The 25,017-nt window shown below is 32.7% G+C and overlaps 1 protein-coding gene across 1 annotated transcript in view; it reads left to right on the top strand.

Moving 5' to 3' along the window:
• LOC145261053 (transcription initiation factor TFIID subunit 10-like) overlaps positions 1-25,017 on the top strand; it is a 225,167-nt gene that overhangs the window by 134,034 nt on the left and 66,116 nt on the right. The window contains exons 2-3 of the mRNA XM_080119215.1: positions 548-699; positions 23,492-23,556. Of these exons, the coding sequence (XP_079975341.1) occupies positions 548-699; positions 23,492-23,556 (217 nt within the window). The remainder of the gene's footprint in view (positions 1-547; positions 700-23,491; positions 23,557-25,017) is intronic.

Raw genomic sequence — 25,017 nt, 5'->3', positions numbered from 1 at the left:
ATGATATATAAAGTGACCGTGTGTGTGTGTCTGGAATGCTTTCTACCAAACTACTCAATCGATTTTTGCTCTACAGACTTAAAACTTGATATATGAAGTATTTGCACTTGTTCAACAAATTGGGCTTTTTAGCCAGTAAAAATAGCTGCTAAGGGGTAAAAATTGAAAAAAAATATATATTGGAACTTGGAATAAATTAACTTGATTCGTATCTGCCAAGCATGCACAAATATACATTTTATGTTTGACTGCAATTAAAGTTTTTTACATCCATGTGTCCTTAAGTCATATGGTAACGAATACCGCTAGAGAGCTAAATGTTTTCGTTTCAGTTTTAGCTGATGGACCCAGGTCATTTTTACTAACTACTGAAATCGCTACTATATATTCGGTACAATATAATAATCAATAGAGAATTAGTTTTGTAGTAATAAATACAAAATCTGCAAGAATCAAGATATATTTTAGCATATTTTATGACCAGGCAATGCCAGATGACCTGCTAGTATATACATTTTTGTATATGTTTTTAATCTTATTGTTTCAGGTATGGATGAGGCAACTTCATCAGCCAATATGCCTACGCTTAACCCGGCTATGTCTCAAACGATAATGCCAGGCCAACAAATGCAAGATGTGAAGACGGCTGGTGTACCTCTCAGCGATTTTATTTTGCAGCTTGAAGATTACGCCACGACTGTAAGTTTGTTTTTTTTTTTTTTTTTTCCCCCCATTTTTTTCAGATATCAGTTTAATTTTTTTTTTTTTTTTTAAATCTGTAGTTTGTATGCACGTGTTGCGCATCGAAAATGTCATATTCCAAAAATCATGTAAATTGAAGTTATTTGATTTTTAACTAAGAAAATCAAATTTTATGAATAACGAAAAAGACTCTCACGTTGTCATCTTGAAGAAACAAGGGCAGACAACTCCAATAATTCAATGATCTTCCATAGAATATTGTTCAGAAAATGAATATTTATGATGTTATAAGTCTCTATCCCACTGTTGCTTCTTGCCCTTCTCTCTCGGATCAGTTGAAAAATGCAACTAATCTAACATATGACTGGGATTCAGTTGTAGATTGACGTGTGAAACGGCTTCTTTCATTTAATACAGTGAAGACTCAACTTTTAATCGTAAACGTGTCCTATTTCTTTCTGAGATTCTCCTGGATGGCTGGTTTGTGACAGCACGTGGCCTTCCCTTCGACAAGTGGCCGACCACATAGTTGTGTGCCGTAGTTTACGACCTCCATCTCTTCATCGTTCTCGTTGACCGTGTCATCTTTTGATTAACACTGGCAGTTGCCGACAGAAAGCATGCGGGTCACAGTTGTGGAACAAAGAAAGGAAAACCACAACGCCAATGTTTCACATATGGTTGGACTTGAGTGTGTGTGTGTGTGTGTGTGTGTCTTTTCCCCGTTCTATCGACGTTACATTCGTCTGTCAGTCGCAATTCGTCTCTGTTTCGCAATCAGCTCTAAAAACTGTTCAACTGTTGTCGCTACCAGCTCCCATCCGTCGCAACCAGCAGCTCGATGTCAACTGTCTTCTGCATCAGTACAGTATCTAAAGTCCACCCCCTACCCTGGCTACCAGAAACTGCCCTTCCCTGTGTTATCTGTTCTGTAGGTTTCTATTGTCATTGTCAAATCTAAAAAGCTCAATCTAAAAATACCTACAGATTCATTGTTTGCTACTTCCTATTTCTTTGTTTATCGTAAAATGCTATTCCTTTGTTTATTGACCCCCCCCCCCCCTCAGCACTTAGTTACTCGGTCCACCTGTGACATGATGCGGACGGAGCGATGCCGAGTGACCTTGCTAGTCGACACGAATTCAGAGAAATTTGCACGGCTGAATTCTAATGATGATGGTTTGATGATTAAACAGAAATGTCTATGGGATTTTGTCAGAGAGAGAAAAAAAACAAATAATTGTTCTTATCTTATTGTTGGAAATCCGTTAACGAAAAGGTTGTTTTGGGCCCTCTGTTGAGCGATATGAAGAAATCCAGATTCTTAAGCTGACAGCTTGGGGTGGGAATCGGGGGTGAGGGGTCGCCGCCAGGCATTGTCGACCTGGGAGTGATTAATAGCTCCTAATAAGGAACACCTCAGTGCAATGAGGGTTAAAAATGGGGATAGATAAAGCTGTAAGGAGGAGTAGAAATCACGGAAACAGGGAGAGGAAAGGAAAGAAAGAAATAATAACTCCAAAAAGATGGACGGAGGAATTACTGATTTGATAAAAACAAAAGACTTGGCTAATTGGTGTCGTTTTTTCGCTGATCCCTTCCCGTGGACTGACGGTAAATGAAGAACGGAGAACTTTGTAAAGGAAACAAAACTGCCAGCCCCCTAAGTTGCATGACTAGGCCAGTGTGTAACTATTATATTGTAAATAATCAATTCTATGTTAAGAAAAACGAATTAAGTTTTGACTTTCTTTTCTTGGATTGGAACGCCGTTGTGAATGCAATATATTTCTCCGATAGCCCAGGTGACGGTTGGAAGCTTATTTGAAAGCAGAACCGGAAGGAGACCGACGACGACCCGAAGACGAATTCGACCACTAGACGAAACCACGGGTAACGCCACAGGTATCGGCTACAGGTGCATTTCAATCATGAGCCTATGCACCTGAGCTGAGCTGCACAGAGGGTTACACACCTCAGGTCCACTTTATAGTATCACACTCCACTCTTGAATAAAAATTGACTCTGAAACTTTTTAGTCTTTCTTTCTCATCAAGTCTTTGTTGGAGTTCATATATTAGATCCATTGCTCCTTCTGCTTCTCATGAAGTAGATTATCTATAGTGTTCTAAACACTCATCCATGACTACTATCAAACCATGTGTGGAGTATTATATTTGGCTGCCCCATTTGACTCCTTAGTCTCATGTATATATTAGATCCATTACTCCTTCTGCTTCTCATAAAGTAGGTTCTCTATATCACTCTAAACACTTTCTCACACTTGAGGCTATTCTCTATCTCTACAAATCTATAAAACCATGTATGGAGTACTGTTTTCCTATTTGGGCTGGTGAATCTCTGTTCCATTTGCGAGTTCTTGATAAATTGCAGAAGCGTATCTGCAATTTAATTGACCCCCACACTATCTTCTTCTCTGTAACCGCTCTCACAGACGTCATGTTGCTAGTCTCGGTCTTTTCAATAAATATTACTATAACGTATAGCCTCCAGAATTGTTTGACTTGTTGGTCGAGTGGTCTCCATCAATTCACTGTTTTTATACCTCATTGTAATACAGCAATTCCTATTCCAATATCTTTCCTAGAACTGCAGGCTTATGGAACTCTATTCCTGCTGATTGTTTTCCTCCTAATTTTTACCTTGGTCTTTTCAAGATAGTGTGGGGGCTAATTAAATCGCTTCAGACAAGATGTGAAGTCAATGTAAAGAGGTAACAAAAACTTCACATCTTGTCTGAAGCGATTTCCATAAGTAAACAATAATTCAAACTTGCAAGATCAGCTTTGTAGTGCTTAAAACTTATTAATCGCTTAAAAGTGATTTTCTTCATAAAACTAATTCATCAATTTTTGTTTTGGGGAATACAGTAGATCCCAATCCTGGCATTAATCTGTTTCGGGGTTAGAATCGTAAGGTGAAATCGCCGTATGGCAGGGCCTAAGCAAAATTTTATACAGTACATATTAAAAATTAATAACAAAATACAGTACAGTATATAATACACGTGTATATAATCAAATAACATAAATAACACCATAAGGCGGGGCAAACCAGGGGCCAGAAAAACATTGTATTCCACATCGTAACCTGAAAAAAAACATATCCCTGTGTTTTACTGTATGATCTTTTTATTTTATCATTGATACGTACGTCAAAGATTTTTCTGTATTTTTGTTTTCTGATATAGCGGTAATTCTGGACAACCACAAAAAAATTTATATTCATTTCATTCTTTGCCCAGCAAAGTGTTCTGATGAACTCATTGCACTTGTGCCCCCCCCCACTCGATGAACATATCCCCAACAAGTCCGCTTGGCAACAAGATCACACCGTTTCACTGTTGAGGTCCCTAAATACCAGAAAGGATGTATTCATATATCTGATTATGATGAATGAAAGCAAACGACCTATGAAAAATTGAAGTGTTTGGTCACTTATGTTTGTGTTACAGCAGTTCATCTTGAATATCATTGTTAATTCTCGCTACACAAAATCGCTTCTTGAAACTCAATCACGTTGTTCATCTGCGTCACCAACACGGTTTCATGCACAGTCATTGAACCAGCCTTTCCTCAGAATTAAAAACAAAAAACAATGTGGTCATCTGCAAATCTAGCTCATAAATGATAGCTGATTCTGGGGTATTACCTCTACGGGGTTTGCAGCTGGAACCGTGATTAGTTAACACTTGTTTGTTACTGCCAGTGTTAGTACCAAGAACATCGCTAAATAATTATATATATAGTTAAATTGACGAATGAAAAAGATGGATTAAAAAAAAAAAAAAAAGGAATGTTATGAATGGGTCACCAGTTAGCAAGTGCTAATTTAACAGTAGGAATTTTGAGAATAAAATCGAGAAAACATGAATTAACAAACAAAATATATTTATTTGTATTATTTGGATTCTTCAGACTATTGTTCTCAACCGGAGTGTCATTTTTACAATGTTTTGGCCGATCTAACCTCCGACCTTCTTCAGGTATCTTGTTGAACTTGAGAATGTTTCTGTCAAACTCGAATCTGGACGGAATTTTAGAGGATATATCGACCCAAAACGTGAAAATAACACTCAAGATGAGAACGGTAATCCGAAGAATCCAAGTAATACAAATAACCAATCCTCATCTCAAAAATTCAGGAATGTAAAATATATTTATTCCAGAAATTTTACAGAAATGTAAAATATATCTATTCCAAAAATTCAGGAATGTAAAATATATTTATTCCAAAAATTTTAACGAAATGTGAAATATTTTTATTCCAAAAATTTTACAGAAATGTAAAATATTTTTATTCCAAAAATTTTACAGAAATGTAAAATATTTTTATTCCAAAAATTTTACAGAAATGTAAAATATTTTTATTCCAAAAATTTTACAGAAATGTAAAATATATTTATTCCAAAAATTTTACAGAAATGTAAAATATATTTATTCCAAAAATTTTACAGAAATGTAAAATATATTTATTGCAAAAATTTTACAGAAATGTAAAATATATTTATTGCAAAAATTTTACAGAAATGTAAAATATATTTATTGCAAAAATTTTACAGAAATGTAAAATATATTTATTGCAAAAATGTTACAGAAATGTAAAATATATTTATTGCAAAAATTTTACAGAAATGTAAAATATATTTATTCCAAAAATTTTACAGAAATGTAAAATATATTTATTGCAAAAATTTTACAGAAATGTAAAATATATTTATTGCAAAAATTTTAACGAAATGTAAAATATATTTATCGCAAAAATTTTACAGAAATGTAAAATATATTTATTGCAAAAATTTTACAGAAATGTAAAATATATTTATTGCAAAAATTTTACAGAAATGTAAAATATATTTATTGCAAAAATTTTAACGAAATGTAAAATATATTTATTCCAAAAATTTTAACGAAATGTAAAATATATTTATTCCAAAAATTTTAACGAAATGTAAAATATATTTATTGCAAAAATTTTACAGAAATGTAAAATATATTTATTCCAAAAATTTTAACGAAATGTAATGTATATTTATTCCATATATATATTTCTTTTTGTTTTTTGTTTTTTTCTCCCTTTCACCCTTTTTTCTCATTTTTCTCCTTTCCTCATCTTTCTTTTTCTTTCCCTTTCCCTTCTTTTTTCTTTCCCCCTCGTTTTTCCCCCATTTTATCCTTTTTTTCCCCATTTTATCCTTTTTTCCCCATTTTATCCTTTTTTCCCCATTTTATCCTTTTTTCCCCATTTTATCCTTTTTTCCCCATTTTATCCTTTTTTTCCCCATTTTATCCTTTTTTCCCCATTTTATCCTTTTTTCCCCATTTTATCCTTTTTTCCCCATTTTATCCTTTTTTCCCCATTTTATCCTTTTTTTCCCCCATTTTATTCTTTTTTCCCCCATTTTATCCTTTTTTCCCCCATTTTTTCCCCTATTTTTTCCATTTTAGCCCCTAGTTAGCCCTTGTTTTTTTTTCATGTTAGCCCTTGTTTTTTTTTCATGTTAGCCCTTGTTTTTTTTTCATGTTAGCCCTTGTTTTTTTTTTTTCATTGTAGCCCTTGTTTTTTTTTTTCATTGTAGCCCTTGTTTTTTTTTTCATTGTAGCCCTTTTTTTTTCATTGTAGCCCTTTTTTTTTTTTTTTCATTGTAGCCCTTGTTTTTTTTTTTTCATTGTAGCCCTTGTTTTTTTTTTTTCATTGTAGCCCTTGTTTTTTTTTTCATTGTAGCCCTTGTTTTTTTTTTCATTGTAGCCCTTGTTTTTTTTTTTATTGTAGCCCTTGTTTTTTTTTCATTGTAGCCCTTGTTTTTTTTTCATTGTAGCCCTTGTTTTTTTTTCATTGTAGCCCTTGTTTTTTTTTCATTGTAGCCCTTGTTTTTTTTTCATTGTAGCCTTTGTTTTTTCATTGTAGCCCTTGTTTTTTCATTGTAGCCCTTGTTTTTTTCATTTTAGCCCTTGTTTTTTTCATTTTAGCCCTTGTTTTTTTCATTTTAGCCCTTCTTTTTTTCATTTTAGCCCTTCTTTTTTTCATTTTAGCCCTTTTTTTCATTTTAGCCCTTTTTTTCATTTTAGCCCTTTTTTTCATTTTAGCCCTTTTTTCATTTTAGCCCTTTTTTTTCATTTTAGCCCTTTTTTTTCATTTTAGCCCTTTTTTTCATTTTAGCCCTTTTTTCATTTTAGCCTTTTTCATTTTAGCCCTTTTTTTTCATTTTAGCCCTTTTTTTTCATTTTAGCCCTTTTTTTTCATTTTAGCCCTTTTTTTTCATTTTAGCCCTTTTTTTTCATTTTAGCCCTTTTTTTTCATTTTAGCCCTTTTTTTTATTTTAGCCCTTTTTTTCATTTTAGCCCTTTTTTTTCATTTTAGCCCCCCCCCCCCTTTTTAAGCCCTTTTCATTTTAGCCTTTTTTTTAGCCCCTTTTTTTTTCATTGTAGCCCTTTTTTTTCATTGTAGCCCTTTTTTTTCATTGTAGCCCTTTCATTGTAGCCCTTTCATTGTAGCCCTTTTTCATTGTAGCCCTTTTTCATTGTAGCCCTTTTTCATTTTAGCCCTTTTTCATTTTAGCCCTTTTTCATTTTAGCCCTTTTTCATTTTAGCCCTTTTTTATTTTAGCCCTTTTTCATTTTAGCCCTTTTTCATTTTAGCCCTTTTTCATTTTAGCCCTTTTTCATTTTAGCCCTTTTTCATTTTAGCCCTTTTTCATTTTAGCCCTTTTTCATTTTAGCCCTTTTTCATTTTAGCCCTTTTTCATTTTAGCCCTTTTTCATTTTAGCCCTTTTTCATTTTAGCCCTTTTTCATTTTAGCCCTTTTTCATTTTAGCCCTTTTTCATTTTAGCCCTTTTTCATTTTAGCCCTTTTTCATTTTAGCCCTTTTTCATTTTAGCCCTTTTTCATTTTAGCCCTTTTTTTCATTTTAGCCCCCCCCTTTTTTTTTAAGCCCTTTTCATTTTAGCCTTTTTTTTTTTTTTTAGCCCTTTTTTTTTCATTTTAGCCCTTTTTTTTCACATGCCTCCCTACAATGACATAGTTCACAATACATTGTAGTCTACATTGCGCTGTAGAGAATCTATTGTTTTTATAAAATTATTGGCTTGAATTTAAGTTTAAAATGACAGTCAGGTATCATGGTGCAATTGTGCTTTAAACGGATACATTCGTTTCAAACGCACCCCTGTCATATCAAAGTACGTAGGGCCTTTCAGCTTGTGTGCTAATAAAATTTAAATGCACTTGTGATGTTAGGCTGTGTAAGGTGTTAACTTTTGGGCAAAATTACCTGTTCCTTTTTTCATCGGATTATTTTGATTACTGATACTTATCAAAGACATTCCGATAGAAACCCTATCTAAGAACACTGCCAGGCACATAAAGTACCTTCCTGTGAAATTTCATAAAAATCAGCTCAGCCATTTCTGAGTCGATTGGAAACGAACCCCCCCACCCCACACACACAGTTTCTTTTTTTTTTTTTTTTTTTTTTTCTTGGTCATTAAACAACTTTTTAGATATTATGTTCTATTTACCAATTTCTTTTTTGTCTGAAAATTTTATGTAACGTAAAGGTAGGTTATTTTTTCCTGGAAGAAATTGCATCATACTATCCCCTAACCATCCCCAAGCCATGAAAGAGAAATGTTTTTTTGAGAATGAACCGACTAGTGGGGGAGTAACATTATTCTGATACGAAAAAAAAAAAAAAAAAAACCACACACGCACATACACGCCTACTTGACTCTTGATAACACACCCGAGGTGGGGTTGGTGGAGATAAAAATGGTGACTTTGCTGTAATCCAAGACATCAATAGTCTGCTTACTTGGCAACCGTTTCTAGTCTACACAAGAGGAATTTCACATTCTGCCTCAGCTGTATACGCCAGCATCTGTGACCCGGCTTCATCTTCATCTTTTCTCCTCTCCTTTCTTTTTGCTGACTTTGATACTCCCTCCCGAGCCCAACACACCCACATACACACACACACACTCTCTATAGGCTCTGACATGTTTAAGAAAATTGCATCCTTGAAGAGAAGGATGCGGTTGCATTGATGTTCTGCATCTTCTTCTCCTCCTCCTCCTCCCTTCGACGCTCTCGACTGTTTGCCTAACTTGCATGGAGTTATCTATACCTTGCTATCTCCTTTTTTTTTTTTTTTTTTTTTTTTTTATGATAATAGATGCTCTAGCGTTATATGAGCTGCCTTCAATAAGTTTCCAGACTTTTTTCATATGAGCACTTTTATTGGTAGTACACACACGAAAGTCTCGTCTCCTTAGAAGTAATCTCCTCTGGCTGCAATGCACTTGTATCGTTTCAACAACTTCTAGAAAGCCTCATAGAAGTCCTCTTGTGCGAGCGTGTCAATAACCCTCGTCATAGCCTGTTTTATCTCAATTGTCTCATAATGACAGCCTCTAAAGTTTTCCTTAAGTTTAGGGAATAACCAAAAGGTCTGGACTATGGGGAGGGTGAGTCTTATTTTCTCCGAGTACCTTTGCGCTAAAATTTGCGCAAATCTTCTGCATTTTCAGCTCCTCACGAATAATTGTGTCTACAGTTCCCAAACTGACATCAAACTGCACTTATCTCCATAGACACACGACGGTCCTTTTCCATGAAAGTCTTTATTTGGCCAATCAAGTCTGGTGTTCTGACTTCCTTACTTCTCCTACACCTCTCATCATTCCTAACTCCCTGCCTTCCTTGAATCTCTTATGCCACTCAAAAACTGATGCCGGATTCATGTAAGATGGTCCAAAAGCAGTCTTAAGCATTCCATACGATTCTGTGGCATTTTTTCCAAATTTAAAACAAATTTTATTGCATGTCATTCTTCTAAACGTCCAGTTTGCAATTTTGAAATTCATCAGCTGTGACTCTCAGGCTTTAGTAGGGTGTATTCCAATTCCTTCTGTAGCTGTTCATTTGAACTTGAAATAATAATTGGTCAGTCATTTCATAAGATGTATAGCAATAAGATACTGATATTCAAGAGTCTATAACAATTTTAAATGCCTAAACAAAAAATTCTGGAAATTTATTGAAGACACCTTGTAATTAATTAAAAGAATATTTTTTTTTTTTTTATACATGTTTTAACTATTCGATAGGCAACTAAGTTTTTGCCTTTTTTTTTTGTCCAGAATTCCTCCATATCAAAGAAAAAGGAAAATCTTTACCTACATACCTGTGATGGAAAAATATACATAAAAGATCAAAGTGATCAAGTAGTTTTATTTTTAGATAAGGAAATCAAATTTTATGGTCAAATAAACAGTGACGCTATCTTTAAAAGAAGGTAAATAACTTTAAATAATTTAAGCTTTTAGATTTTTAGAAAGCCATTCTTAACATGGTGACATTGGAAAAAAAAAACTCAAATTTACTTTTAAATTATTTTATTTATAAAAATAAAACTACTTGATTAATTCGTGTGATTTTTGGAATATGATATTCTCGTTTCATCACAGGTACATACATCATACAGATTCTTTATTTTTAGAACTATGGACATTTTTTTTTTTTCTTTTTCTAGCAATTTCTTCCCAATGTTTAATATTATTTTTAATACCTCATATGAAAAAAAAAAAAAAAAAAAAAAAAAAGTGAAGATAGTCATTACTTGAGCATCCAGTGAATTAGAAAACGAGAGGGAGAGAAAGAGGACGTCTTTCCTTGTTGTTTTAAGGGTGCTTTCTGCTGATCGACTTTGCTGCTTTAAGGGACTAAAATAATTGTTCAGGGGACGGCTGATTAGTCAGTATGTAAGCAATAGAGAAATTTCTCTTTGTGAGAAAATCTAGTCTATCTATAAAAGTGAGAATGTGTGTGTGTGAGAGGACACTTCTCAACCTATATACTCAATGAATTTTTTATCTCCATACTTGAAATTTGTTATAAAGCATATTCAGACACATGGAAAACTTTATAATTGGTTTTCATCCGGAAAAAATAGCTGCTAAGTGGGTCAAAATTGAAAAATTGGTACCGGTTGGGGGGGGGGGATTGGATTTTTGTTTGCTATCTGTTTCACGAATGCGCATGAATGGTTTGCATGACAGATTCATTATGTTAAAAATAAGTAGGTTTGAAAACACTGTAAAGATTGTGTCAAGCCGGCCTAATGGTTATCGTACTTGGCGCGTTATCTTTAGGGTTCATTTTCGAGTATATATAAGTATAGAAGTTGAGAAGTATTCTCGTACACACATTCTCACTTTTCTAGATATATGGCACAATCACGTTGACACACGTTGGTTCTTGCCAGATCACCAAAGTTAAGCAACGTTGAGCCTAGCCAGTACCAGATGGGTGACCATTTGGGAAGGCGAGGTGCTGTATGTACAGCAAGATAAAATACCAGGTTGGGAAATTGGTGCGGTCTATCCTTCTCTCAAAGGTAGATGGGCCTCTCTTAAGCCGGGGTAGGCAACCCATCTAGTGATGGCGTCACAATAAAAAATACCTTTGATAGCCTTGGCGAAGCAGGAAGTATCCAGCTACGGACAAGATTTGAATTACACTACAAACTCGATGAATTGGAAAAATCGTGACTTTTTAAGATGTTGGAATCGGAAAAATCTGTGCTTATTTTATGATGCCAAAACGGTTCCTTTTAATTGTCTTTTTTTTTAATTTTTTATTTTATTTAAAACAAAAGCTTCTACTGCTTATAATAATGATAAAATAATAAATATTTATTGATTTTTAACTATCAGTAAAACTAAAATCAATAGATCATTCTCTCGAAGTGTATTTTCATGTTTGAGAAAATATTTGCACATATAACATATTTTTCAATAATCGAGGGAAAATAGCTATAATTAAATATTAAGAGATTTATACAGAATCGGGATCAGGGATTTAGTACGGAATCTGTAATTGTATCAGAATCGGAAAAAATACTGATAGCATCTCCTCATTAATAGTAATAAGTAGTGATATTTACATCGAGAAATAAAAATAGTTTGATGCTCCTAAAATTCCTATGAGAATTGTCTGCGAGGCACAGTGGAAAAAGTATTTTGAAAAATTCAGTCGTGTCCCCCCCCTCCCAACCACCACCACTTTTTTTTTTTTTTTTTTTTTTTTTTTTTTTTACGTAACTTTTCACCGACTTTTTTGGTTCGGTGAAAAACTGCTGCACATAGAAATTATGACTTCTTTTCTCAAACTATTACAACAATGATCATCTATAATATAAATCTCACCTGTCTGTTTAAATGTATGTATGTATGCCTAAAACTTTCGACAGAGGTGACTGATTTTCATAAGATCAGTATCATTTTGAAGCTCAGCGTCTCTGACAACAAATATCGAAAAATTGGCCAAAAACATTAATTCCTTCACCCTCAACCGGACAGTTTTCTACAAGTAGCGGTGGATTTGCCTAATTTTTACTTTCTGAACTTCTAGTTGCGTCATGGAGTAGGGGTAAGATGTCAGATTTTCTTTCACTTTCTTTCTGCCTTCGCGTTACGCGTTCAAGCCTGCCTGCTACTTTTTTTTTTTTTTTTTTTTTGCCTTAACACACACCTCTAAACACCTGGGTAACGCCGGGCACCCAGTCTAGTATATTAGAATAATATTTGCAAACTAGGCTACATCAAAGGGAGGCCACTCTCATATTCTTGTCTAGGGTTGCCAGATTGGCCTTTTTAAAAGCCAATTTCACAAAATTGGGCTTTTTTGGAGCAATTTGGCTTTCAAAAATTGTATTTAATCTTTTTCAAAGCATAATGTACAGAATAACTAAGGAAGAAACAAGAATATTATTATTAAACATTTATTTTAACTACAAGTCCATATATGGGGGGGGGGTTACTTGGAGCACTCTCTATCCTGCCTTGATAGAGTTGAAAACCGACTTTGAAATCTAGTGGCTGATGCCCCTTTTTTTCTTTCTTGCAACCATTTTTCCCCCCACAGAGAGATGTTGTGAGGATGTCTCTGTTCTATCAGTTCTTTTCATAGCAATTGCTCATCTGAGCTTCAATTTATAGTTCCTTTGTCAAAATTTCACAAAAAAACATTCGTCTAGCTACAATGATCACCAACAGTTCCCCCCTCTCTGTGCTAAATCTAAACGCAAATTCCATGAGCAAAGTTTCTTTCCTAGAATTGCCCGCCTGTGAAACTGTTCTGCTGGCCTGTTTTCCAGCTGACCACAATATTTAAGTCCAATGTACACAAGTTCTTGTTCAGTAGTACCCCCCCATTCCCCCAAATAATCCATTTCTACCAATAGCTATTAATAAATACACCGTTGTCTCATTAACCCTTATCCTTGAGTAGCTTTCAGGCTTTGAAAGATGGTGACTACCGTGTAAAAAAAATTTAAAAAAAAAACTAAAAAAAAAAAAAAACTTAGCAGATCAATAGTGCAGAAGCAGACTGCATCAATTTTCCCTCTCTCTCTCTCTCTCTCCCTCCCTCCAAAACAAACTTTTTTTTCTTCTTTTTTTTTTCCCTTCACTCCTCGTCCATTCAATAATGAAATGATGTTTCGTTATTCCAATCTTTATGCCTTTATGCCTTTTTCCGCGGAATCCAAATTAATTTTGTTCTGCGGCTCTTCTCGACCAGCCGAGACTAATGACTTCCTCGTCGAGCGTCAGTAAATTCTAGGGCAATCGTTGCACCGTCATCTTACAAAGATTTCAAACAAATTTTCTTTTCGAAAAAACTCCAGCAGTCCAGCTGTTGTCTTTAATACTTGGACCTGGTTTATGACCCACGCTTTTCTATTTAGCCCCCTCCTACTTTCCAGCTGTGTACGTTCTTCCGGATTTGATCGCTGTCTTATGTCTTGCTTAAAAGAAGAACATAAAAACACTTGAGTATAAAAAATATGATACGATTGTTTGATTGTCGAGTAGAATCAGAGGTGCAAGAAGGAAATAATCAACGGGAGTTAATAAACGGTCATCTCAGAGATGATAGCCAGCCATTTTCTGTTGATCCCAAATTTAATGCGTTACTATAGCATTTTATTTTTATACAGTTATTTATTGCTCTGGTGAACTCTTGTGGATAAAAATATAACCGTATTTTTTTTTTTTATATAGCAAAAGTTAAAAACGAGCAAAAGTTATACCCTGTTGACTTAGAATGAGCGTTTTCTGCCAAATTGATGATTGAATGTTGATAAATTTTTGCTCATCCTTGCATTGAATACTACTTAATTCCTATTTATACTTAATCGTACATCAAACAGATACCCTATTACTTAGTTCGCTCCACCTAGTTATAACAAAGACCCGGAGAAAATTTCAGCCAGATCAGCCCAGTAGTTTGTAAGAAAACGTTAATATGATAACGGTTATCTGCTTGATCACGACTTAGTGGCGGTATGCCTTGTTGGGGTGAATAAACAATTTTTTTTTTTTTTTTTTTTTTTATTTAAAAAAAAAAAAAAAAAAAGCACTGATTTTGTATGTTTTGTCAATTCTGTCTAATATTTCTCGCCAGACATTTTACATTTAGCAATTATTGTTATTCCTTTTTTGTACGTCAAAACATTCCACACACACACTAGTGGACCTTGGGTCAGATCTTGCCTTCATGAAGGGAGGGGAGTACCCTTAAAATCTGTCAAATAATCAATTTTTCTGACTGGAAACGTTTCTGTTACTGCATTGTTCGTCCTTCTTCAGGTATGTTGTGACAGTCCTATCATGTCCTTTCGATAAACATGAGATGGGTCTTTGGAACTTTTGAGGTGAGGATTGATTATTCCTATTATTTGGATTATTTTGGACTATTGTTCTCATCTTGAGTTTTATTTTTTAAACGTTTGTCAATGTAACCTCTGACCTCCTTTAGGTTTATCTTGTCAAACTCGGGAATCCTTCTGTCAAACTCCAGGAATCTACACAGAATTTCAAACGGAACCTTTTATTTAATCCATAAGAGTAGCATACTCTTGTTCTGTCAGCCATAATCGAGTAAAAGTTCTAAGTAGTTCTAGTGATAACTTACCTCTACGACAGCAGCGGAAGTGAGAACAGTTGAAATTAAACGATTAAAAAGTTAAGCGAATGAGTTCACACATTCGCTTAACTTTTTAATCGTTTAATTTCAACTGATCAAAGCTGATTGTTTTTCTGGACCTCCAGCACAAGTGCCAGGGAGTACCTTTTCTACGGATTCAGTTTTGCTTATATACGGAAAAGCCAAACAAATACGCAGAGATTTAAAAAAAATCGCGAAATCGCATGTAAAAGTTGCCCCAATTAAAGATGCACGTAACCTCGCTTTTCAAATCGTAGATATTATAATCTAGGTAGCATATAAAAAGTTCTAAGAAACAGTAACCATTTCATCTCCAAAACAACCAAACCAAACATTATGAGTAAATATTTGAACATACAGAGAACGTGAAACAAAAACTTTTTCCAAAAATGACTGGATTTGGCATTCAATAACTCAAAGGGTTGATATGCCGTAAAACAAAATGACCATGACTTTGTTTTATTTTTGCCTTTTCCATGTGTGAATCAAAATTGAATAAATCGTTTATTTCATGTTATATCTGTATTTATATATAACCAGCAAGAGAGGGGAGGGGGTCGTAAAATATGCAAAGATATATTTTAATTCATGCAGATTTTGTATTATAACAGAACCAATTCTCTATTGAATATTATATTGTACCTAATATATAGTAATAATTTCACAAGTAAAAAAAAAAAAAAAAAATGACTTGGATGCCATCAGCTAGAATCGAAATTAAAACATTTAGCACTCCAGCCGCGTTCCCTAGCATTTGAGCTAATCCGACACAGATAAGAAAGTTTTAAAATGAAAGCACATCTAGTTATTAGTTTTATGCATGCGCAAACTAATACACATATGTCGGCAAGTTAAAATGATATTTTGCATTTTAACTTGCTGACCTCTGTACGCGTTATTCACCCATCCAAACAAAGATTTTACTCATTATAAACCATACTTTGGTGTATAACTATTTCCTGTTAATTTCAATGTAATGTGACCAGTAGTTTAAGTGTTTATCGGTTAAATATTTATACACACACACACCCGTTTTATTTATAGATTAAAAATATTTTTCTTATATTTTACAGTATTTTATGAAGTCTGCTTGTTTTAAGGAGTCATACAAGCAAGGTCTATGCAGCACAAGCTTCCCCCACCCCCCTGCGCGTCCCCGTGACAGTAAGGTTCTAAATTATGATTGGTTGTCTAAAACCTTTGTCTATTTTCATGCGTTAAGTGGTATTAGGTGGATTGACCTATTAAGTGAAAAGGTCATTTCTTATTCGATTATGACATGTGTCACATTAAAAATTGTCAAACTTTATGAAATAAGGAATGGGGGGGGTAGATCGGCATTTTTTTTTTTTTTTTTTTTTTTTTTTTTTTTAGATTTAGGCATGTTGTCTTCCATTTCATATTATAGTAATAAGTTTTGTGAAGTCTGCCACAAAGCCTGACGAATTCTCACAAGAATAAAACGCGGAATATTCTGTGTAGCTTACTTGCCATATATATATTTTATAACTTACTACCTAGCTCTACCTATGTATTGAGCACGGTTTCAGTGAATACTGAAAATTTACGCATAAAATATTTTCATATATTAATTTGTGATAAAATTAAGGAATCATATATATATATATACACACACACGGCACAATGACGTTGACACACCGGTCCTTTACCAGATCACCAAAGTTAAGCAGCGTTGAACCTGACCAGCACCATATGGGTGAGCATTTGGGAAGGCTAGGCACTGTATGTACTGTGCCGAATCGTAGAAATTTCCAGGTTGGTATCTGGGGGTGCATTAATTCACTAGGAGAGATGCACCCCTAGCCTAAGTTAAAACATGCATCTAGGAGAAGGTAACTCTGATCTAAAAACTTGTGGTCTACTGTACACTCTGTCCTGTGGCAGTCATCTGTAATGGTAAAGATTAGCAGTAATAAATGTGGTTGGTTCTACACAAAGCCTTCACCACTATAAACAAATCGTCCGTGTGGATTTCCGAGCAGCTTAGTTGTTGTGGCAGAAACTCATGCATTGAAATCGATAGAGAGTCCATATATATATATATATATTTCCCATTGACACCTATTGATCGTGTGTGTTAATAAAAACGTTGCGGTTCATGAGTATAACTTATTGTGGTTAATCGCAACATAAGTATTTTTAAATTAATCGCATCATGAAAAAAAGTTAGCTGATGTAAAAACCTACGGTTTACTGTATACTCTGTTCTGTGGCAGTTATCTGCACCAAAGGTAAGCTGTAATACCAATAAGGGTGGTTGGTTCTACACAAAGCCTTCACCACTATAAACAAATCGTCCGTGTGGATTTCCGAGCAACTTAGTTGTTGTGGCGGAAGCTCATACGTCGAAATTGATGGGTGAGTCGATCTTCAAAAAAAAAAAAAAAAAAAAAACGCGTGTTAAATATGCAGATGTTTTCTTAAACGTCAAAATACACTTATGGAGGGTGATCTATCGATTTTAGCTTTACTGATATTATAAAATCAATAAATGTTTACTATTTTATCATTGTTACCAGCAATGGAAGTTTTTTCTTTTAAAGAAAATCAACTAAGACAAAAGAATCGTTTTGGCATCGGAAAATACGCATCAATTTTTCTGATACCCTCAAATCTTCCGATTCCGATTAATCGTCCCAACACTACAAAATACCCTGATGCCAACGTTAACCTGAACGCTAACAAAGCACATTGATATAGCAAGGACTAAGAATGGGTTGATATGCCATAAAACGGAACAAGCTACCAATCAAGCAAAAATATACGTAAACATAACAGAGGTATATGCAACATAGTACATGACTACATGCACGTTAACATGTAAATGCCTGGGACCCAAGATGTTGTAGACTCAGTCGCAAAGGAGATAAAAAAATAGGAAAGAACTTCAACTTGCTGTTTCAGGTTTTGAGAAAAAAACTTTGTCCCTCATTCTCCTGCCAAACATGACTTCTCATTATGGCTGTGATGTAATCCACGTCTCTAACCTGATTGTCTTCTCTAACGTCCTTGTTGCCTCCGTCGGTCTGTGCACACATTTTTTTTATAGTCTTTTTCTTTTTCCCTGTGGTGACATCATTTCACACACTGCTTGACATTTGCATACAGCCGCCATACTGTTATATATATATATATATATATATATATATATATATATATATATATATATATATAAAACACCCACATTATCATTAATAATGAAGATTTCTATTAGATGTTTTGGTCGATCTGGAAGAGATGATATACATTCTTTTTCCTTTTTGTGCGATTTGGGCAATTACTTGATTAACAGTGGAAAGTGGAATCCCGAGATTTGCTGACTGAATTCACATCCAGATTGACAAAAAATATAGTCTAGTGAAACTCTGACAATACCATCTATTTACCTCTCTTGTGTCTCTGTACGGCATGAATAAATATTTGAAGATATTCAGAGTTTGAAGTGTAAAACCTTTCAATAAAATGACTGGATTCAATATTAGATGACCTGAAAAGGGTTGTTATGCCATAAAACAACCAAACCAAACTCTACAAATAAATATTTAAAGATAAAAAAAAAAAAAAAAAACTTGGAGCATAGAAACTTTTTCCAAAATAACTGACCGGCATTAAATAACCCAAAAAGAGTTGATATGCCGTAAAACAAAACCAACCTAGCCTCTACTTGTTTCTAGTTCTCTCCGTCCAGGTTGAATGTACTGAATTTAAAAATATTAAAGTGCATAGTACTGTATTTGTACAAGGTTTAAAGCCCAGTTACTTTGGCATTTCCTCGGGTGGTGTGGGGGTTCAGACTCTTACCAGTCAGAACTGTGCCATTCACAATGGTGTGTTTGTATGCAAATTGAAGAATAAGCGATTCTGAATCTGTGACAAGGCTTAAAGGATTTGAATGGAATTTGCACAACGCCTCCTGAACCAACAAATGGTTTGCTTAATAAACAGAAATTGTGGGCAGAATTGGAAGTTGTCTTTTTTAATTTGTATTTCGTTTTTATTTATATTTTATTTTTGTCAATTACATTTGGTTTAGTTGGTTCCATGTAGAATCCTGCCTTTGTTCTATTTAGTGTAGTCCATCTTATAGTGCAGCGGTTCTCAACCTTTTTTGACCCATGGACCCCTTTTCTCTTCTTTTTTTTCTTGGTGGACCCCCTTATAATTTTTGGTCATAAAACAATATTCTATTTCTCAATATAATTTTTTGAGCTTTTAATAAACAAATAAATATTATATAATTAAACTTTATTTTTAAATGAAAACTAATTTAATGCAAATAAAGTATTTTACAACAATTATAATAATGAAAACTTGATTAACGCTAACTGTTTTTCGTGTTTTTGTTTTTGTAAATTCACGTAATGGAATGAATGTGTGTGTGTGAAAATTGTAAACACTTGTAAGACAATGTCACTGGAGAATCGGATTTACTGAAATAAATTGAATATTCAAAACTGACAATTCATTTATAAGAGAGCAATTCATAGGTCACGTGACCAAAGTTTCGCACTAATAGTTTAGCTACGCGTTTATAATTTCAAAAAATTTAAAAAATTTACTCGCAAAAATGTCAAAATTTTTCACAGATAAAATTGATTGAAAATCGCCCCCCAAAATTTGATTTTCGCCCACTAGGGGGCGATTCGCCCCCCGGTTGAGAACCGCTGTTATAGTGTATCGACTCTTTTACGATTAGTTCATTGTTGAAAGACAATACATATTGTAGGTGATTTATTCATTGGTTTGATCTGTCCGTTTTAATTTGTATTTGATTTTTATTGATTTCTTTTTGTCAGTTATGTTTTGGTTTAGTTGGTTCCATTTGTAGTAAAAGACAATGAATTCTGTCTGTTTTATTTGGTGTATTCCATCTTACAGTGACTCTTTTTACGATTAGTTTAATGCCGAAAAACAATGTTGCAAATGATTCACATACATTGATGTGGTCTGTTTGTTTTTTTGTTTTTGTTTTTTTTAGCGGGGGGGGGGGCGCATATTTAATGCTACAACATAATGTAACGAGTTTAGATGTATAAGAATAAAGTTAAAATTGTTAATTTCCATGTAAGGTTAAAATTTGGCAGAAAAGCGGAAAATTCCATTAAAATTATGGTACATCTAGAGTTTACGGATTGTGCGACTTTTTAGCTGAGATTTTTAGGTAAAATCTTTGGTTGGATGGAGGAATGACATGTACAGAAAAATTGAAATGGAAAATGTTCATGTGTTCACGTGTCGACATTTCTATTAGTTTGTGCATGCGTAAACTTATCATAGCTAAAAGTGGTTTGATTTTATAACTTATTTCTCTGTCAGATTAGCTCAAATGGTGGCAATGTGGCTGGAGTGCTAAATGAGGGGATGCAGCTGGAGTTTTGGTTTCGATTCTAGCTGATGGCACCCTTTTTTATATATACTTTTGAAATCATTGCTATATATATATATATATATATATATTCGGATTTTAATCCTGTCAAAACGCACTCTCAATCCTTTTGATGGATTGATTGTTGCTATTTCTTCTGATGAGTTAAGGGCAAAAATTGATTCACTGATTGATATAATAATTGATTGATTTTGCGCTACGAAATAAATACTTTCAAGAATTGTAAATGTCAAATGAATTAAAGGAATAAATTATAAGATGGTCAACATCATGAATTTTTTAATATAGTTTGTCATTTATTCACTATATTGCTCTGTAATTACATCGAGCTTCTTAAATAAGGATTGTATATATTATAAGGAAATAGAATATATTTCCACAGAAACGTGTGTATGTGTATATATATATATATATATATATATATATATATATATATATTCAATAGAGAATTAGCTCTTTAATAAGAAATCTGCGTGAATTAAAATATATTTAAGCGTATTTTATGACTGCCAAGGTCCCCCTATCCTACTAGTAATGTAACGTCGCAGAAACCAACACGTAGGAGAAAGAAATAAAAATCCAACTCTGCATTTTTTTTTTTTTTTTTTAAAGTGCTAATGAAATGCATTTATTCGTGGTTCTTTCAAAAGAACGCATTTCATTATCTTTCAAAAATCTTTTCACACACAATGTGCTTTTTAAAAGTCTCTGTTCTCGTCATTTCACGTGTGACGAGCACTGGTATATACACGTTCATCGTGGAAGGCACGTAACTTGCTTCTCCATCAACCACTTGGTGTATTTTTTTTTTTTTTTCTTAGTGATGCAAGCTCGCGCACACTTGCTAATTTGCATGCATGCTTTCATGGCGGCTGCTGTTAATATTTTCGCTAGCCAGCTATCCTTCAACTGCTCCTGATTCTCTCACATCCGCTCATATGCATGCTTTTACAGTAAATAAATAAAAAAATGCGTCCTGTTAAAGAAGGGGGGCGATGTAAAAGAAAAAGAGCGGTAATCCCTTCATCGCAAAAAAATAAAATACAAATAAGCAACTGATTATATCGCTAAAAAAAAATAACAGATCTTATATATATGAGAAAGACAGAAATACAAATTTAAAAAATTAAAAATCTCAAGGGTAAGTTCGAAAAATAATGACATGGGTGCACTTATTGACGTAAATAAGATTCTGAAATAGTTATTATGACCCGGATGTGAATAGTTATTTCCCTTTTAAATAATGCTGTTTTACGGTTGTTGTAAAAATGGAATGGAAATTTAATTTCGTTCCGTTTTTTATTTCATTTTTTTTTTTTTTATTGTGACCCCCCCCCTCCCCCAAACGAAAGTAATCGAAAGAATAACATTAAACAATCGTATTTTTTATATATATTCAAAAAAGTCAATTTGGTACACCTTTTTGGTATTTTTTTTTTTTTTTTACACAAGTCCAACTCCCCGTTCACATTGGAAATGTCGACTTTTATAAGTTTTTGGGTATGCTTACAACGAATAAATACCCAACCCTCCCCATGTTAAGAACGGCTTTCGGAATAGACGCGCCTCAACATTGTCAGCATACTCGAAAACCTGTAAAAGTTGACATGTAAAAATGTACTAACTTTAAAACGGAACGAAATTTTAAATTTTCCTTCCATTTTTACAACAACCGTAAAAATAGCGTTCTCCGCAAGTTTTACCTTGATATTTTATAAGTATTTAAAAATAGATGTTAAAAATGAAAAATTATCACTTAGTGCAGTGGCATAATACAAGTACTGATTTTGGGCGGTATGAGACGTTAAGAGTTAATATAAAAGTTTTTTTTGTTTGTTTTTTTTAACCCTTCCCCACCCTGTTCAGGAATAATAATGGTGAAATTGGAAGTCTTGAAACTATTTAATACTTGGGAATGCTTTCCCAAGTATTAAATCTCATCGGCTGTTTTATGGAATGTATGTAAAATGTGTGTGTGTGTGTGTGTGTGTGTGTGTTATGCTATGCTAAATAAGGTAAGTGGGAAGGAGGCTCGTGTTTTTCCGTTTGTATTTTTGTATCCTTTTCAGCATCAAAGAAACCGCTGACAATGTTTACCATGTTTTAATGTCATGAGCTCAATGGACAGAAATACCTGTCAACTTGCGTGTTTGTATACAATTCTTTGTTATACAACTCTTACCCACGTGTGTGTGTGTGTGTGTGTGTGTGTGCGCGCGCACGCGCGCCTGTGTAGGAAATGAAATTGTGGCACTTCCTCCTCCAAAGTATGAAATTCACAAGTAATCCAGTCGTATGTCTCCGATTGCTTATGTAGTGGCCTATGTAACAACGTTAGGATCTTTCAACTCTTGCAGGAACGTGTAGACGTCATCCTACATACAGCGCTTAGTATTCCTAAATTAGTCGCCAATCTGGTAATGACCCGGTTCAACGTTGCTTAACATCGGTGATCTAATGAGAAACGATGTATCAACGTGATTATGCCGTATATATTGTGTGTGTGTGTGTGTGTGTGTATATATTAGTGGTCTGGCAGGGCCACAGGGGAAAAAACTGAACCTGGCCTGCCAGGATACTAATATATATATGTATGTGTGTGTGTGTGTGTGTGTGTGTACAGATATAGGCAAATTTGGGCATATTTTATTGGTTTGAAAATATACGTTCTTTTTTACCGATTAGCATAAAATTTTAACAATAGAATAGTATTATCTTCAAAAAGCCTGCAAATATTCATGTAGTTTCGTCCCATAGAACTAAAGATATGAGCATTTCAATATTTAATTTTGCTCATATCACCTTTTTTGGTAATTTTATAACTTACAAATTTCATTGACTATTGATCAGAATTAAATAAATGAAGGCTTGTTGGAAAGGTAATGACCTGAATTGTGTAGTGGGCTATGTGACATTAGCCCTTATGGTCGCACATTAAGGGAGTGTAATCCATCATTCAGAGCCCATTTTTGGCACTTTTTTACAGCCATAAGAGGTTTCAATCAGTCATTTGTTTTCCTAGTTTTGCATAAGAATTACAAAATATCTGATTTTTCCCCAAAACATCTGACCTGGATGGAGTGGAGACTTTTTTTTCCAGGGTTTTATAATTACTTTTCGATTTCACCCAAATTTTCCAAACTAATTTTTTTTGCAAATGTAGAAATGCGTCTCGTGTGTTTGTCGATGACTCCATGCTTTCTCAACATTTGTATTTCATTTCGCTTTTCTTCATTTTTGTAGAACTCTAAAAAGAAAAACAATTCTAGAACTCTAAAAAAAAAAAATTGTAGAACTCTAAAAAAAAAAAAAAAAAAAATTGCAGAACTCTGAAAACAATTTTTTCTTTTCAGATTCCTGATTCCGTCACTGCTTATTATTTGAATCGAGCTGGTTTTGATGCCTGCGATCCAAGAATGTAAGTTCACCTGTTTTTATTCTGATTTATCCCTCTCTCTTTGTCTCTACCGTCCTCTCTGCCTCTCTCTCTACCGCTTTCCCCCCTCTCCTGCTCTCTCTCTCTTTCTCATTACCGCCTTTTCTCTCTCCCTTTCTCCAGCCATCACTCTATTTACTCTTACCCATTGTATTTATTTCACTTCTACCTTCGTGTTATATATTCACTCCAATACATAATTGGCTTAATGGGGTTCCACGATAATTGCCAATGCAGAATGTTACCATTTACAAATTAAGAACTTAATCGCAGATAATTCCACTTTTTACAATTCTTGCTTATTTGTGTCAAAAAGTACTATTCCTCGCTTTATAAGCCTTTTAGCGAAATAACTTGTGGATATTCTACAATGCTTTCTACATCAATCTATATTATTTATGGTTAACAATAACAGTAATATTAATAAAAACATTAATAATAATAATATTAATAAAAACATTAATAATAATAATATTAATAAAAACATTAATAATAATAATATTAATAAAAACATTAATAATAATAATATTAATAAAAACATTAATAATAATAATATTAATAAAAACATTAATAATAAAAAAATATTAATAAAAACATTAATAATATTAATAAAACCATTAATAATAAAAATAATATTAATAAAAACATTAATAATATTAATAAAAACATTAATAATAAAAATATTAATAAAAATATTAATAAAATATTAATAAAAACATTAATAATAAAATATTAATAAAAATATTAATAATAAAATATTAATAAAAACATTAATAATAAAATATTAATAAAAACATTAATAATAAAAATAATATTAATAAAAACATTAATAATATTAATAAAAACATTAATAATAAAAACATTAATAATAAAAATAATATTAATAAAAACATTAATAATATTAATAAAAACATTAATAATATTAATAAAAACATTAATAATAAAAATAATATTAATAAAAACATTAATAATAAAAATAATATTAATAAAAACATTAATAATAAAATAATATTAATAAAAACATTAATAATAAAATAATATTAATAAAAACATTAATAATAAAATAATATTAATAAAAACATTAATAATAAAATAATATTAATAAAAACATTAATAATAAAAATAATATTAATAAAAACATTAATAATAAAAATAATATTAATAAAAACATTAATAATAAAAATAATATTAATAAAAACATTAATAATAAAAATAATATTAATAAAAACATTAATAATAAAAATAATATTAATAAAAACATTAATAATAAAATAATATTAATAAAAACATTAATAATAAAAATAATATTAATAAAAACATTAATAATAAAATAATATTAATAAAAATAATATTAATAAAATAATATTAATAAAAATAATATTAATAAAAATATTAATAAAAAAAATATTAATAATAAAAATATTAAAAATATTAATAAAAAAA

Source organism: Euprymna scolopes, chromosome 37, assembly GCF_053919585.1.
Source record: "Euprymna scolopes isolate OS-2025 chromosome 37, ASM5391958v1, whole genome shotgun sequence".
Classification (NCBI taxonomy): Eukaryota; Metazoa; Mollusca; class Cephalopoda; order Sepiida; family Sepiolidae; genus Euprymna; species Euprymna scolopes.
Note: the sequence above shows the minus strand (reverse complement) of the source record. Positions and strands in the feature narration are given on the sequence as shown.